The 15,657-nt window shown below is 45.9% G+C and overlaps 1 protein-coding gene across 1 annotated transcript in view; it reads right to left on the minus strand.

The window, feature by feature from the left end:
• TXLNA (taxilin alpha) overlaps positions 1-15,657 on the minus strand; it is a 172,430-nt gene that overhangs the window by 103,655 nt on the left and 53,118 nt on the right. Inside the window, exons 5-6 of the mRNA XM_069622489.1 lie at positions 5,927-6,097; positions 5,177-5,371 (exon numbers count right to left, since the gene is read on the minus strand). Of these exons, the coding sequence (XP_069478590.1) occupies positions 5,177-5,371; positions 5,927-6,097 (366 nt within the window). The remainder of the gene's footprint in view (positions 1-5,176; positions 5,372-5,926; positions 6,098-15,657) is intronic.

Genomic DNA, 15,657 nt, shown 5'->3' on the forward strand with positions numbered 1-15,657 from the left:
CATAGACGGTAAAGAGGCCAGAACGAGACTAGCTGTACTTGCCCATAACAACAACGTAGGGAGGGAACAAGCGAGAACTTCAGGAACATTCAGGATGCTTCGTTACTACAAGGCCTTTACAAAAACGAGGCAAATAATGGATAGCCAAGCCAATATACGAGGACATGGATTTTGAATTTGTCAAAGATCTGACATTGACTGTGTTGGCCCTGCATACTCATGGACTGGATGCAGATTTTGTTCCCAGGACCCATACAATGCCACAGAACATTGCAAAAGAGCCTTGTCCTCCAAAATCCAAACTTGTCGAAATGTGAACTTCTACATTCAAATGATTTGTAGCTCTCTGCAAAATGTGCTCACAGTAACATTTGGAGGTGTTATAAATGCCATATCATAAATGCCATATCATAACATTTGAACTCAAAAGAAACAGTAATTGAATATTACACCCCAAGGTCAAACTCCCATATAATAAATGTGCTGTCCCGCATCAGAGTTCTTGATTTAGACTGTGCCTAGTATCTGAGTTTCACTAGATCACACACATATTGTCTAGTTCATTCTAGTATGTGATTTCTTACAGAATAAAAAAAAAAATATCACAAAAGTGCTCTCAATACAGAGTGAATGTTGGTGCCTTTGGAAAGGCCTAGACTGAACCAGTGCTCTAGACACAGTGAGCATCTGGGTGAAGGTGAGGTCAGTGGAGGCACACCGCTCCTGGATAGCAGACAGTCAGACATTCAATGTTGGCTGTGTTATCCTGTGCTACCCAGGTATTCTCACCCTTCTGAAAACAGATCTAACAAGGGAACACCCTACTCGAATAGTGAGAACCAATTTTTCATTGCCTAATGCCCCTTCCTGACTCGACACAGACTTCAAGAAGAACCACTTTTACGATCATGCACTTTCACCAGCTACTGCAATTTTAAGAACAAGTTGACACACTGCTCAGGGATATACTATGGGTCTCATTACAAGTCAGCCGGTTCGGAAACACTTGTTTCCGGACCGGCGGATTCAGAGTCCTGCAGGCGGGAGGTGTCACTCCCGCCAAGTCTGACCTGGCAGGAGTAACATCACCCACCTGCAGGCAGACATGGAAACACTGGAAACACTGGCTCCAGTGTTTCCATGGTCCCCATCCGCATGGAGTCCTACTGGACTCCATGGGAATGGGGATTTACAGAATTCCGCCTCCAGAATTACCGCGTCACCAGGGTTGCAATGCCCCGGTGATTCCGGCAATCACAGAGGCGGAATGGTATTGCCGGTCCGGCGGCAGCCTGCCGGTTTTTCCGGTACGGCTACCGCCGTAATGAGGCCCTATATGTCACCTGTCTCGCATGATGGTTACAGAGGGGGCTGACCCAGGTGTCTTTTGGAAGGCCACAGCGCCAGTAATGACATCACACACAGTGTCTGAACATGCACCGTTGATTGGTAAAACATTGTATATGACAGTATTACATAGGGGATGGAAGGCTACAATTGGTTTTTTGCTCATCCGTCTATAGATTACAGCGTGTGTAAAGTGGGATAATCTCGCCATGTAGCAAAGGCTACGGTCCAACTCTCACAAGTTACATTGTCAAAGGTATGATAATATGCCAGAGCAGACTACTCCATCAACAGGGTATCCCCTTGGTTGCATGAAACAGTCCTGCAGGAGGGCGAGGTTAGTTTTTGCAGCAATGCGCACAATTTGTGAATGTTGACATGTTAACGTGGCGTGACATATCTTTACATGGATGTTTCAAGCTGTCCTTCCTGTTCTGGAACACTGTACCGCATCACTGCCTTGTCATTTTTTTCCACATTCTTTTCTGAAATCGAAAGCTAAACGTCTCTGCCTTTGAACAGGACAAGTGCCTTATTGCAATTTGGCCTTGAACGCTAGGCAGCAATTGCTCAAAGGACATAAATTGTAGGGAATAGAAAAAGAATATTGAGAGCAGACATACTGCAATTTAGTGTGAACGTGTGTGATGCATCGTACAGAGCGGCTGCTCATCGACAGAAACTCACCATGGAATTTCCAGAAATTATGGAAATTCTAGTTTACATAAAATTGTTATTGGGAATAAAAACGAGTAGGGCGCTGTATTCATAATAACTAATTGAACAAACACCATCCGTATGCGGGGTGGCGATATCTAGACCGCTTTGACCCAACGAACATACGGTTGTATCGTTGAGCTTCATAAAGTCAGTGCAGAGGGCGGTGGGGTAAAGGTTGTCCGTATGCACTTGATCGCTTTTCGATCAATAATCTTGCCTGCTGCGTTATGACATCTGTCCGTGGTTCAACCTAAATGGTTGCGATGTTTACTCTTCCTTTTCTCTTTGTGGTTCTCCATACCATTGGGAGCTATACCTACTTGCTTGTACGCAACTCGTGGTCTCAAGTAGTACACCATGTTTTCATTTGTGTGTTAAATATTGGTTGTTTTGCGCTTATGATTCGGTTTCAAACAGTTATGAGTTATACAGTAACTTGTTCTATTAAAATACAGAACGGCTACTGAAAGGTATTTTTATTGTGTTTTGTTCGCAGATACTTTGTACCGTACTGCCCGTGCCATAGCTTCCAGGTACCAGCCGATGGCTTCTTCAATCAAACCTGGAGGATCACTATAAGCAGTGTTTTTTCGATCACCGTTATGTGGGGCGACCGACATGGCCCGATATGTCCATTGGCGTTTCCGCCAACAAGGAGCAACCGGTCAGCATTCCTTATGTAGCAACCTGGAGATAAAGTGGGTCATTGAATTGTTTTGCAGCTGTACCATGTGGCAACACAAGGATACAGAACATTGATCGTTCATAGTAATCTGCGTAGCTTGAGAGTCATGCGATGGACATTCGCTCTAATTTACCTGCAAAATAAAAAAAATGGTTTGTTTCCTGGAGTTTATAATTTCTTGTGCACGTTCTTTGAAAAATCAAAGCACTTGTTACATTGCGGACTATGGATGTATTCATGAAATATTCTATAATCAAATGTTATTTAGGGCAAGACAGAGAAGGTACGCTCTGTGTAAGGATCTCTGGGTTTATCTTGCGTTCATCTTCCTGTTTCTGCTGGCGTGGGCGATGACGTGGCGCGCTGGGCTACGCTGGCCACGAAGGTAATGAAAATAGGTGGAGCAGATTGTTCAGACAAGTGATGTCGGCTTCAGGGGCGGGTGTTTTGATTTATTGCCGCAAACGCACTTGAACTTAGGGCGATTTATCCACGGATAAGATTAGCACAAGATGGCCGAGCCCAGCACGTTTTTGCATGTGTAAAAGCGAGGAAAACTAAGGTAAGATGCATAGGAAATCTTTTTATGCTCGATCACCGTATACTAAAACGACATGCCTGAACGATCGGGACAATAACATTTTTGAGCGCACTGTTCCTTTAATAAGTGTTGGCCCATACCATCCCATCCCACACACAGGGAAAAGGAACAGTTGTGTGACCAGCTCAGGTCTTCAAGGCAAAGACAGACAACCTCATGTTGAAATGGTGGAGGGGGCAAAAGGCATCCAGTAAATAAAATGGACTCCTCCTTGTTTAAAATTTTTGCACATGTGAAAAAGCCACATAACAGAGAGGAGTCTATTCAGCGGGATGCTATGAGGTACTCCTGCATGAGGGTCTTTAAAACTCCTAAAAGCGGACGCAAAAAGCAGAGCAACAATCTCAGTCAGGCTTTGGATTAAGTCCGGCTCTCAGAAAAAGGGAGTCAATCAAGGAATCCAGCAAAAAGAAGCAGGACCCCTCCAAGTTGGGCAACCAAACTCCAAAAATGGAAGTCCGCCCCAACACACTCCTCACTGAGAGGCTTTACACATTAAAAGTCGCAAAAACAAAGATTACAACATAAAATGCAGGAGGCCACCACATGAAGTATAAAATGTCTTTTCACAGGGCATAGACTGGTAGCCAGGGCTCAGGTCGAGGGACCATGCGGGTGGACGGTGTCAACACACTTATGAGCAGGCAGATGCCAGCACCCGTGTGTTTAAAAAATTAATAAATGCAGAATAACAGGGTGCAGTGTTGCAGCAGGGTTTCGAACCCTGGCCTCACACCTCTCAAACAGGAGCCTTAACCGCAAGACCACAGTAATCGTTAGAAGTAAAGCTGCAAAATGTCTCATATTGACATCTTCCTATATGGGCATGTTTTGTTATAGGCTCTCAGATTTCTCTTCCCCTAGAAAATGCCCGTTTGTCGTGTGGCTTTTTTTCCAGCGTGAAAGAGAAGCCTGACTGAAATTTCAAAATATCACGTTGACGTCCCGTGACGTCACTTCCCAGTGCTTGCCAGAGTCCACTCATTTATTTTTTATGCCTTGACCCTGCTGGTCGCCCCAGCCATGTCATTATTTCTTTCCAGGACGTAGCACAGAAGAGTAGGTCTTACCATACTAAATGAAATGCTAAACTAATTGCGAAACTGAACAGCGTGTACCATTTATTGCAAAGCACTCATTTCATCATTCTACCCACCTTGGTTTGTGCTCTTTGTTTAGTCATCCTGCATGCATACACATAGTTTTGAATGTTGGATGCGGTCTTGAAACATGTGTATGAATCAAGACACATTTGATAATGTAAGATTCAAATAAATTGAACAGGTGAGAAACATTGTGCCCCTTACACTTTAAGAGCACAGCGACCAAGACCAATGGTATCCAGTCCTTTTCCTTTCATATTGCAAATTCAGGCGCTGAGATAGTGCCAGGCCAGTGCTCCCACCTTGCAGCATTAAACAGGACACTCAATTTCAGTTACTGAGGCAACAGACCATTCTGCTCATTGGTCTTAGCCTACCCTCAAAGCTCTTTCTCAGCTGCTGTCGGCGGTCACACCACAGCTCAAGGAATTTCTCCATCCCTTTGACCTAATCCACTTCACTCTTCCCTTTGGAGGTCAATGCAATCAATGAGCTTCTATTTCCTGACCCACATGGGTCACCTCTTCCCCCACGCTCGCTGTTCAAGGTGTCCAATGAACCCCCCCCCTTACTAATCCTTCTCGTGGAATGCCCATCCCCACTCCTACCTCCTGCCTCAGTTAGACTAATGCCGAGGAGTGGATCATGTTTCTCCCATGCCCCCAGCATAGTCATCATGAGCCCCCTCAAAACCCTTCTCTTCTCACAGCCCATCCTCACCTCCTCTCGGAGCTCATACTGTTCAATGAGTTTCTTCAGGCGCTCCGCTAGCTCCACGTTTTCCTGCCGCAGTTTGGAGTTGCGTTCATTGTGTTGTTCCATCTGCACCTGGATATCATTCAGAGTCACCTGGAAGTGGGAAGTCACCTCCTTGCGTTTCTCCTCTTCCTCCCGGGCCCGCTGCACCCCCTCATCCTGAATTAGAGGAAGGAACATGTGCAGCATGAAAAGGAATGGCGTGTCCTCGTAGATAAGCACAACACACACACAATAGGGCTGGCACAAGCCTCTGCACCAACACAGAATTGCTGCCACTTGTACCCCCTGAGATTGGCAACTATGTCAGAAGCAGTAAACTTGTGGAACGCTGCACAATGTGCAAAGAGATACAGACAGAACTACAAAACTAGATGCATGTGGTGCTTACACTGACCCCCCCAGAGGAGAAAATAATGAAGAAGCTAGGAAATCTTTTAAAAAGCAATCACATGTCCTAGAGGATGCAGCTCTGTCCTCCCTCCTCTGCAACGACAACGCATTCAAGAGGTGGGAGGATGCAGACCTCATACCCAAGGGCCCCGGGGGATGGCGAAGACTCCACACCTTGCCACATAGAATGGATAGACTTAACCAGCATTAAGTTAAAGCAGTGGAAAATGCCAGCCCAACACAAACATTCGGCCAGTCGCACAACAGGTGTCAAGCACACAGATGTCAATATATGTATCTAATAGTGAAAGAAGCTTTTACCTTCAGCATACGGTTGTGCCGCTGCAGTTCGCGGCACAGACTCTCAAGCTTGCTGCGTGCTAGGATGGCTTTGCTGTGCTCGTTCCGGAGATTGTCCTTCTCTTGAATCAGCTGCGACTGTTTCTTCTGGAGGATTTTCATTTGCTTCTGTGAGGTTCGGTGCTCCTCCAGCTACAGTGGGAAGAGGCAGCAGACAGGTATGTGCATGGCTGCAGGCTCTCAGGAGTAAGGTGCAATAAACATGCACAAGCCATCGGGACACAATACAGATTAGGATTGCCCAGCACCTCATTACACCCAGAACTCATCATTACCTGGACACAAGACAATCTTTAACAGATACTGGTCACTGGTCATATGTTTTAAAATCATCTCTGTAAAGGGTTTATCGTTTTTCTCATGGTTGGGGCATGGAAATGTTCAGTTTCCAATTTGGGCATGCTCCCAAACAGCTTCAACGTTTTAACCAAACCACCAACTCTGGATGAGTCCAGTAACACCCACCAATCAACCCACTCACTCTTAAAGCTCCCCAAGCACAGGCCCAACTCATGAAGCCACTGCAACGCAAACACATATCGACCATGATAAGTCTGAACCCACTAACCCATCCACTAGTCACAAATATTGATCACCGAAAGGGCTGGTCCACAGACTAAACTGCGGCTAACTCAATTAAATTACATGACTTTTTCTGCATCTGCTTAACAGAGAAAAAAGGATTTCTATAATTCAAATGCTGATTGACTGATTTAAATTACACAGGGCAAAGAGCACTGAACCACACACGCCCTCCAGAGAGCAGAAACGAAAACATACCCATGCAGGAGAAAATAAGGCTCACCCGACAATCAGGATGAAGCAAGAGCAGAGGTTTGTGGGTTTCTACAAGACACTGGGGGTCATTCCGAGTATGTTATGTTACCTTGCATTTATATAGCGCCTTATGTACCATTGGTATGGTCTCAAGGCGCTGGTAGGTTGAACGCCCCCAGGAACCGAAGTTCAAGTCAGTAGAGAGAATAGCGAGAGTCATAAGGTGCATGTGAGCACCGGATATGTGTGCAGCTGGTCTGGCACTCGTGTGATAGCTGCTTCTTAGCGGTAGGTGCGGTAGTTGAGAGATCATGAGTATGTGTTCGTTCTGGCAGGTTGTTATCCAGACCGATTCTGGCTGCGTTAGGCCTGAGGAGAACGCTTAGGCTGGAGGGTGTGTACCAGCGGTGTTTAGTTAGGGTGATGGGGAGTATGAGGCAAATGATGGTATGAGAACAGCTATACCGAATGGTGTCATAGTATCGCTGTGTTCTAGTTGAGTGGTGGTGGTGGTAAGAAGAGAGTAAGCGTGGAGATGTGATATGGTCGTTTACCTTAGTTGCTTGAGATCGACCCCACTCCAATGGTTCCACGTACTCCATCCGTTCCATGTACTCCATCCGTTCCATGTACTCCATCCGTTCCATGTATTACGGCCGTTTCAAGCACTCCGAGCCGTTCCTTTCAATGCTCTTTCAAACCTTCCATGCACTCCAATCCGTTCCATGCACTCCAATCCGTTCCATGCACTCCAGGCCATCTTATACACTGCTCCTTTCAAAAGAGCCATTTGTTCTACCCACGTTACCTTTTTCCCTGCATCATCCTTCCACATACGTCATCTTCACACGTTCCATCCACTTCGTTGGTTCCAGCCATTTTAAATGTTCCATCCACTTCACCAGTCCCACCACATCACCGGTTCCACCCATTTCATTGGTTCAAGACCCATCACCCGTTCATCCACCTACTTCATCCGTCGTACCATTTAACCCGTTCCACCCACTTCATCCAATCTACACCACTTCATCAGTTCCATCCACATACTTCACCCTTTCCATCTACATACTTCACTCGTTCCAACCCCATACTTCTGTTCCAACTACATTTTTCACTTGACCCATCCACTTCACCCGTTCCGTCGACATACTTCACCCGTTCTATTTAATATATTTGACCCATTTTGTCCACATACTTCACACGTTCCTTCCTTTTACTTTACCCGACTCGTCCTTACACATCACCATTTTTTCTAGATCCATCCTCCGTTCCTGCTACCCACTTCACCCGTTCCTTCCTCCTACTACACCCGTTCCTTCCAACCACTTCACCCGTTCCTTCCAATCACTTCACCCGTCCCGTCCATATAGATCATCATTTTGCTCTACACTCGACATCCTGCTCTCATTCTACACCCGCTCTGCGGTCCGCACCCTACACCCGCTTCGCACCCGCACCATACCCCACATCCGCTCAACACCACTGCACCCTACCTCTGCTCAACACCCTAATTCTGCTCAACACCCTACATCCGTTCCACTCTATCTACTGACACTCTACAACCGCCACAAAACCTGCATCTGCACCACACTCCTCTATGCTCCGCGCACTCAACCGCTCCGCGCACTCAACCGCTCATTCCGTTCGTTCATCCTGCATCATCTGTTCTGCCCATGTCACTTGTCGCCTGCACTCGATCCGTTCGGTGCTCTCCATCTGTCCCATGCACTACACCCAACTAATGTACTTGAATAGTCTATTCAGTACTTTCCTTTTATACCATGCACTCTTACATCCGATGCTTTCAGTCTGTGCACTCATCTGTCTCCTGTATTCATCTTTCTATCCTCTTCACTTTATTCCTTTCGTCCATTTTGTTCCTTTCGTCCTTTTCAATCATTTCATTAATTTCAACCGCTTTACTGCTTTCGTAAAATTGATTCTTTTATCCACTTTACTCATTCTATTCAGTTTGTCCTTTTTAGTTTGCATTGGAGGTTATTGGTTTTCGATTTCTCGCATTGATCTTGAGGTTGTATTGTTATTTGTTTTATTGTCATTTATGATCTAGTAGTTTGGGTTAGTTGAATTGTTGCCGTCCACTTTAATCCATACGTCCACATCGATCCTATTGTCGATTACATTTATTTCGTCCATTTCATTAATTTCGGCTACTTTACTGCTCTTGTACAGCTTATTATTTGTATCTACTTCACAGGTTTGATCCTTCTTATTCATTCTATTTTGTTTGTTATTTTTAGTTACACAATAGAGGTTATTAGTTTTCGATTTCTCGCTCGGATCGTGATGCAGCATTGCTATTTATGATCTAGCATTTGGGCAAAAGACACTGAAGTGCTGTTATCCAGTGTGAGTGTTTGAGTTTGGGGTCGGTTTTATGGGAAGAGCCAAGTTTTCAGTAATTTGCGGAAAGACATGAGGTCTTCGGTGAGTCGGATGTGGGGTGGGAGTGTGTTCCACAGCGTGGGGGCCAGGGCTGAGAAATAATGATCCGCCTAACCTGACTGCGTTTGTTTTTGGTATGACTAGGAGGCTGGCTGAGCTTGATCTTAAGAGTACGTGAAGGGTGACAGGGTTTTAGTTTGTCTTGAAGATATTGAGGTCCGGTTTTATGCAGTGCTCGGTGAGAACTGCATAGGGTTTTGAAGGTCACCCTTCGGGCAACCGGAAGCCAGTGCAGGGTTTTGAGGGCTGGGGAGATGTGGTCTCTAGGGCCAAGCGCTAGTAGCGGTTTGGCTGCAGCGTTTTGTGCTCTTTGTAGTTTAGTCAGTTGGTAAGTGTGGACTCCGAGGTAGAGGGGGTTAGCGTAGTCCAGTCTTGATATAACAATTGATTGGACCGCGGAGAGTCTGTTGGGAAAGGAGAGGTATGGTAAAATGCGCCTAAGAGTTTTAAGGTGGTAGTGGCAAGACTTTGAGACGTTGACTTGGCGGGAGAGTGTTAGGTCAGATTCTAGGGTGCATCAAAGGAAATTTACTGAGTTAGAGGGAGTTGGTGGGTTGCCCATGGCAGATGGCCAAGGTAGTGGGTGCGGAAGAAGTTCGGTGTTGCCACATACTATTTCGGTTTTGGAAGGGTTTAGCAAGAGGTGGTTTGTGGTCACCCAGAGTTCTATGTAGAGGAGGCAGGCAGCGAGGTCGGTCGGCAGTTGGGTTTTGAGTTCAGAAGTTTTAGAATTAGTTGAGTGTCATCAGCGTAGTTGTAGCACAGGATGTTGTGTGAATGAATTATTCGTGGGAGGGTGGCCATGTAGAGAATGAACAGGAGGGCTGATTGGCATGCTCCTCGTGGAACTCCCATGTCGACTGGTCGGGCTTGGGAGGAATAGGTGGAGAGTAGGGTTATTTGGTTCCTATTTTTGAGGAAGGATGCTATCCATTTGAGGGTGGTTCCACGAATTCCTAGGGAGTGGAGGCGGTCAAGGAGGATTGAGTGGTTGATTGCGTCGAAGGCGACGGATAGGTCAAGAAGGATTAATGCGGTGCATCCCGCAGAGTCTGACGTGTTTTTAAGGTAATCCCAGATTGTGGCTAGGGAGGTTTCGGTTCTGTGTCGGGCTCTGAAACCTGATTGAGCAGGGTCTAGCAGATTGTTGGCTTCGACAAAGGCATTTAGTTGGGAGTAGGCAGTTTGGTCGATGAGTTTGGCAAGGAACCTGGTGTTTGAGATGGGCGGTAGTTTTTGGGCTCGAGAGGTGGTTTTTTTTTTATTAGTGGTTTGACATGAACCGTTTTGAATGCATCTTGAAAAATTCCAGAGGAAAGGGAGTCATTTATGATGGTTCTTGCGTGTTGTCCTGCTCAGGTAGATGCGAAAATTTCTTTGAGGGTTGTGGCAAGGGTCCAGCGGAGAGCCTGATGGTTTGCAGGCAGAGGAGTTTGAGAAATTGGTCAGTTGATATTGGACTGAAGGAGTCGAAAGTTGGTTGGGTAGTGGTCGCAGGCGGTGGGTTGGCCGGTATGGAGGTTGGGTTGCCTGGTGGGCGTAAGAGAGCCAGTTTGTTGGTTAGAGTGTTTGTTCTTTCGAGGGCTGTCGAGTAAGAGTGGAGACGGGGTGAGTCAAACAGCGATTGTGAGGGGGTCGGGGTGGCGGTGGTGGATGATGGCTTGGTGAATTCGGTGATTTTGTGCAGTTCTTTGCTGGCGTTTTTACAGTTTAGGATTCGGGAGTTGTAATGGGCTTTTTTTGCTTTCCGGATTTCTGCCTTGTATTGATGAAGGTGACTGGCCAAGGTGGATCTGCTCATGGGTGTTTTGTCTCTCCGCCATTTGCGTTCTATGAGTTTATATAGTTGTTTACTGGTCTTCAACTCAGGTGTGAACCATCTAGGGAAAAGGCCACGGCGGGCTGATGGTTTGCAAGAGAGTGTGAGCCGCATTAGTGAGGTGTTGAGCCATGAGTCAAAGGCGTCGGGGTTAGTTGATTATTGAGTAGGCAGGTAGGTGGAGGAGACTGGAGGAGTGCGTCGGCTAGGTCAGGAAGGATCATTAGTTTCTTCCAGCATCTGCATAGATTCAGAGGTTCAGGTTCGGGTACGGGAAGCGGGTTGGGAGAGCAAATGGCGAAAGAAACAAAGAAGTGATCGGACTTTGGTCTGCGATCTACGAAGACAGCCGAAGACAGGGGATACCGGATCGGATTTCAATCAGAGTGCCCTCCCCATTATTGGCCGCGCCTCCTCCCGCGTCCTTATCAACTATGGCCATTGCGCACCCGCGCTGCGCACCGAGCGAGTACCTCGAGTACTGTTGCTGTCTGGACCTGCTGCCCGGATGTCTCCCGCTTCTCGTGCTAATCTGCTCGAAGCCTGCCTGGAGGACATCTATTGCGGCAACACCTTGCCTGCCTGACTTCCAATACAGGAAGCACCAAAGGTGACTGTTGTGGCACGTTGTGTCTGGACTGGGGAGGGTGGTGAAATTGTGTTTACTAGTGTGGTGCCTCCTGCATATTGTGTCATGAATGGGCGTACAGTAAAAAGGACGTAGCAAGGGACGTTCGGTGCCACCTGCACGTTCCACTTGGTGGGCGTATCAGGATCAACACACCACTGTGCCCATTTGTCCCTCTTAACCCTTTTTCTGTGTTTATTACTTTTCAGGATTTCAAGCAGAGTGCCCTCCCCATTATTGGCCGCGCCGCCTCCTTATCAACTACGGCCATTGCGCACCGAGCGAGTACCTCGAGTACTGTTTGCTGTGCGAGGTGCGCGGAGCGGGAGGCTGACACTTATCATCTGCCACCAATTTAGGGTATTTTAGCACCCAGAATTGAAATTCGTGCACTTCAACTACTCCATTCAGATACCTTTGCAATCTGGTGGAGAAAGAATTTCAGTGTTTAGTATCTCAGCATCTAATCCAGCTATATATGGCGTATCGGCTCACGACAAATATGCCGCCGCATATTCCACATTTATATACATCAACAAGTCGTTTGATTCAACCCACTCATGACGAGGCCGGGGCTTTACCACAAGATTTCTATTCTGCTCACTCCTGCATTCTAACAGGTACCGTGTTACCTACAAAACCAAAATTCACTTTTGATGACAATATAGACAAATCCATAGTCTCCATATCTTCAATGTCAACTTCCCATTTAGGGATTACTAAGAAATTGGAAAACTCTCAGGAAATCCCTTCCTCATTAAAAACTCCAAGTGCGAGAGCTAATCCGCGCCCTTTATCGGATATCACAATTTTGGCCTCTACACGCAATTGCCCGTGTCTTTCCTCTTCCCGTATTGCCATTTCTCCGATATCCTTTCCCCCGCTACTGCAGGATCAAACTGTCCTATCTATTCATGCCAGTCAAACTGAGTCTCCCATCTCATGGAGTATGACTGTCCACTCAACTGCTGACTCTCAGTGCAGCAAAATCTCCATGTCCGATCATTCGGAACCAAAGTCTTCTCATTCCATGTTACATTCATTTGCCCTACCTACTCCAAGAACATCCAAGAAAACCGAATCAGACCGTTTTTTACAACACACAATTATAACTCAACCAGCATTGACAGCCATTAATACAACCATCATGAGTCCGTGCAAATTGTTTGAATCATTGGACACAAAAGTGTTGCATCAATCCAGGCAGTTTGACGACTTAATGAAATGGTTGTTGGCCGATTACAATTCCTCTCTCTAAAAATGATTCATCGCCCATTGGGCCCAGAACGACTAATGGGCTTTTTGAGGGAGAGGTCGTACGAAAATCAGTGACGTCCATGGTTCCTTTCTTTAATGCTGCTGAGGTAGCCAGTTCTAAGGTTTGCGCATTACCTTTGATTACTGATATCATCCGACCAATCGAGCAATCACCTCACATTGAAACCTCGCTGAAAGAGCGTGCTCCTACAGCCCAAGTTTGTCAAACATCTGAGCCCGAAGTGCCACGTCCACCATCAGAGTTGCCGCGCACAAGGAAAAGTGGACAAGGACTTAGCCATCTAGATGCCCTGAAAGTTTGAAATCCAAAAGTGGTAGTACAAAAACCTTTGACATAAAAAAAAAAGAACATGGTAAACCGTAAGCAAACTAAAAAGACTTTGAATTCTTTCTTCAAGGCTTTGGGCAAATCAACTGCCTTAAAAGAAAAAGAAAGCATGCCCATAGGACCAGCAAATGTCCCTTCAGCCTTAAATGTGCCATCTTCAGCCTTGGCTGGCGTGCCGCCGAATAGTCATCTATCGGCGGAGGCCTGTCAAGGCGCTCTACCCATTTCCTGCCCATTAATTCCCATGGCTTCCACAGTCTTGGCTGACAAGACAAATGTTAGTTCTACACAGGACTTATTTCATCCAGTCCCTTCAAAGCTACCTATTGGGCCCTCATTTATGCCTTCGAGGATACCCATACAGGAAAATGTTACACGCGAGTGTGCTCCCTTAGCTCCATTGTTGCAGCTGGTTTTATCCATAGATCGGAATATTGAGGCCAATAAACAACTAGCGGCCTTAAAATAACAAAATGCTGCACATATGAGATTTTTTATGAAAGATCCCATACTTGTAAAAATGGGCCATGGACAATCAAATAATTCTAACCGAGCTACACTGAGCATCCATTGTGACAATGAATGGTCACACATCTTATATCTCATTAATGCAAAATCCAGATAAAGCCAAACTAAAAATATATTATACAGACTGGATTTCTACTCGAACTGCATGTCTTGCATATGTCTTGCATATCATGATGCTGATGAAGCTCGTTTTCCACATACGAATATGCGTACACTACCATCTTATCTAATTCGTTGTCCATCATCCAAATATCGGAATCACATTTTAAAATTACGATTTAATTTGTGAGTCACTAGAGAGTTACAAGTCAAAAGAAGACTGTTGAGTAACTCAATGAATTTTTGCCGCTTTTGCACTTCGATGGACACTCGTGAAACCATGATGCACCTCATTACGGAATGCAGAGCTCTTCGTCCCATGCGTGAAATTCATTTTGCGCGACATTGTAATTATGTCTCACATCTCAAGACTTGACCTGGTCTTTGATCCTGGGCTCAGGGTATTTGCCATTACAGATCGCTACTGTAAATTATCTTTTAAGCCTAAATTTAGGTCCTAAGTAATCAACCAACTAATTGATTATTCAATATTAAATATTTCTGTATACTTTTTAATTGACAATTTTTGCTTCTCTCTTTTAGGTTCATTTTATTTATATTTTCTTTTCCTTTTTTTTTATTGTCTGTTCGTAAATCATGCCCAAAGACAAATATTAGGATTAACAATCCTCTGTTTCTTTTTTCGGTTCCATTGAATTTATGTCTTTAATGTTAGTATACATTTTATTATATAAAGTTCTATATGTATATGTATTTTGTATTTGAAAGGTTGATTTATTTCAACTAAAACAAATAATAAAAAAATAAAAAAGAAGTGCTCAGACCAGATGATAGGGGGTGGGGGGGATTAGATGCATTGGGTTGTGGGTGCTGAAGATGGCATCAAGTGGTCCTTTATAGTGAGTCGGGCCGTTTAAGTGGGGTTGGAGGTTAATTGCGTCTAGGCCGTCAACCAGAGAGAGTGTTATAGGGTTGGTGGGAATGTTGAGCCATATGTTGAAATCACCTAGAAGGGCGAGGTTGGGATGGTTCAGTTGGAGCGTGGCAATCGAGTTGCAGAGGTTGTTTGAGAATTGTCTATCATAGCCAGGGGGTTTGTAGATTAGGAAGCTGTGGGAGAACGAAGGGGGAAGGGATAGTTCAACGAGGAGTGATTCGCAGGAAGGAATGGAAGGTTGGTTTTCGGTGATTGAGGCGTGGAAGTGAAACTTGAAGGCGAATGCTATTACTCCTCGTCTAGAGGGACGGTTCAGTGGGATGAGCGAGTAGTCGGGGGGTGAGGGGGGGCTTCATTAGTGATGTCATCAGAGAACCAGGTTTCAGTGACGAAGACCAGGTCTGGTTTGTCGGAGGCGAGGAGGTCAAAGATGCTGTGTCTGTTTTTTGCTACGGATCGGGCATTAAAAAGGATGCAGTTCACTTCGGGAGATAAGGTTGATGTCGGAGCTGCAGAGATGTGGGGTCGGGGGGGGAGAGGGTGTGAACTTGGGAGCGAGAGGGGTTGGGTGGTTGATGGGAAGAGTGGGCGAGCAGAAAAGTTGGTGGTTTTCGGGTGGGAGTGGATGGATGCGTGTGTTGGGATGGTTGGGTTTGGCACAGGGGATTTGAAGGTGGGGTGTGTGGGAACAGGCGTTTCGGATGTGGTCGGTGAGCAATTAGCTCCATGGCTGCCTCCCATACCGGTACCGACTCCGGTGTTAGTCAAGGGGGACTTACCGGCCCATTCCGACCCTGGAGGGACCGGTAAGTCCCCATTGAACAAACCATTCCCCATTCCCATTTGAGCCCCTATAGGGCTCAAATGGGAA

This window comes from Ambystoma mexicanum, chromosome 11 (genome assembly GCF_040938575.1).
Source record: "Ambystoma mexicanum isolate Mex_15411 chromosome 11, UKY_AmexF1_1, whole genome shotgun sequence".
Classification (NCBI taxonomy): domain Eukaryota; kingdom Metazoa; phylum Chordata; class Amphibia; order Caudata; family Ambystomatidae; genus Ambystoma; species Ambystoma mexicanum.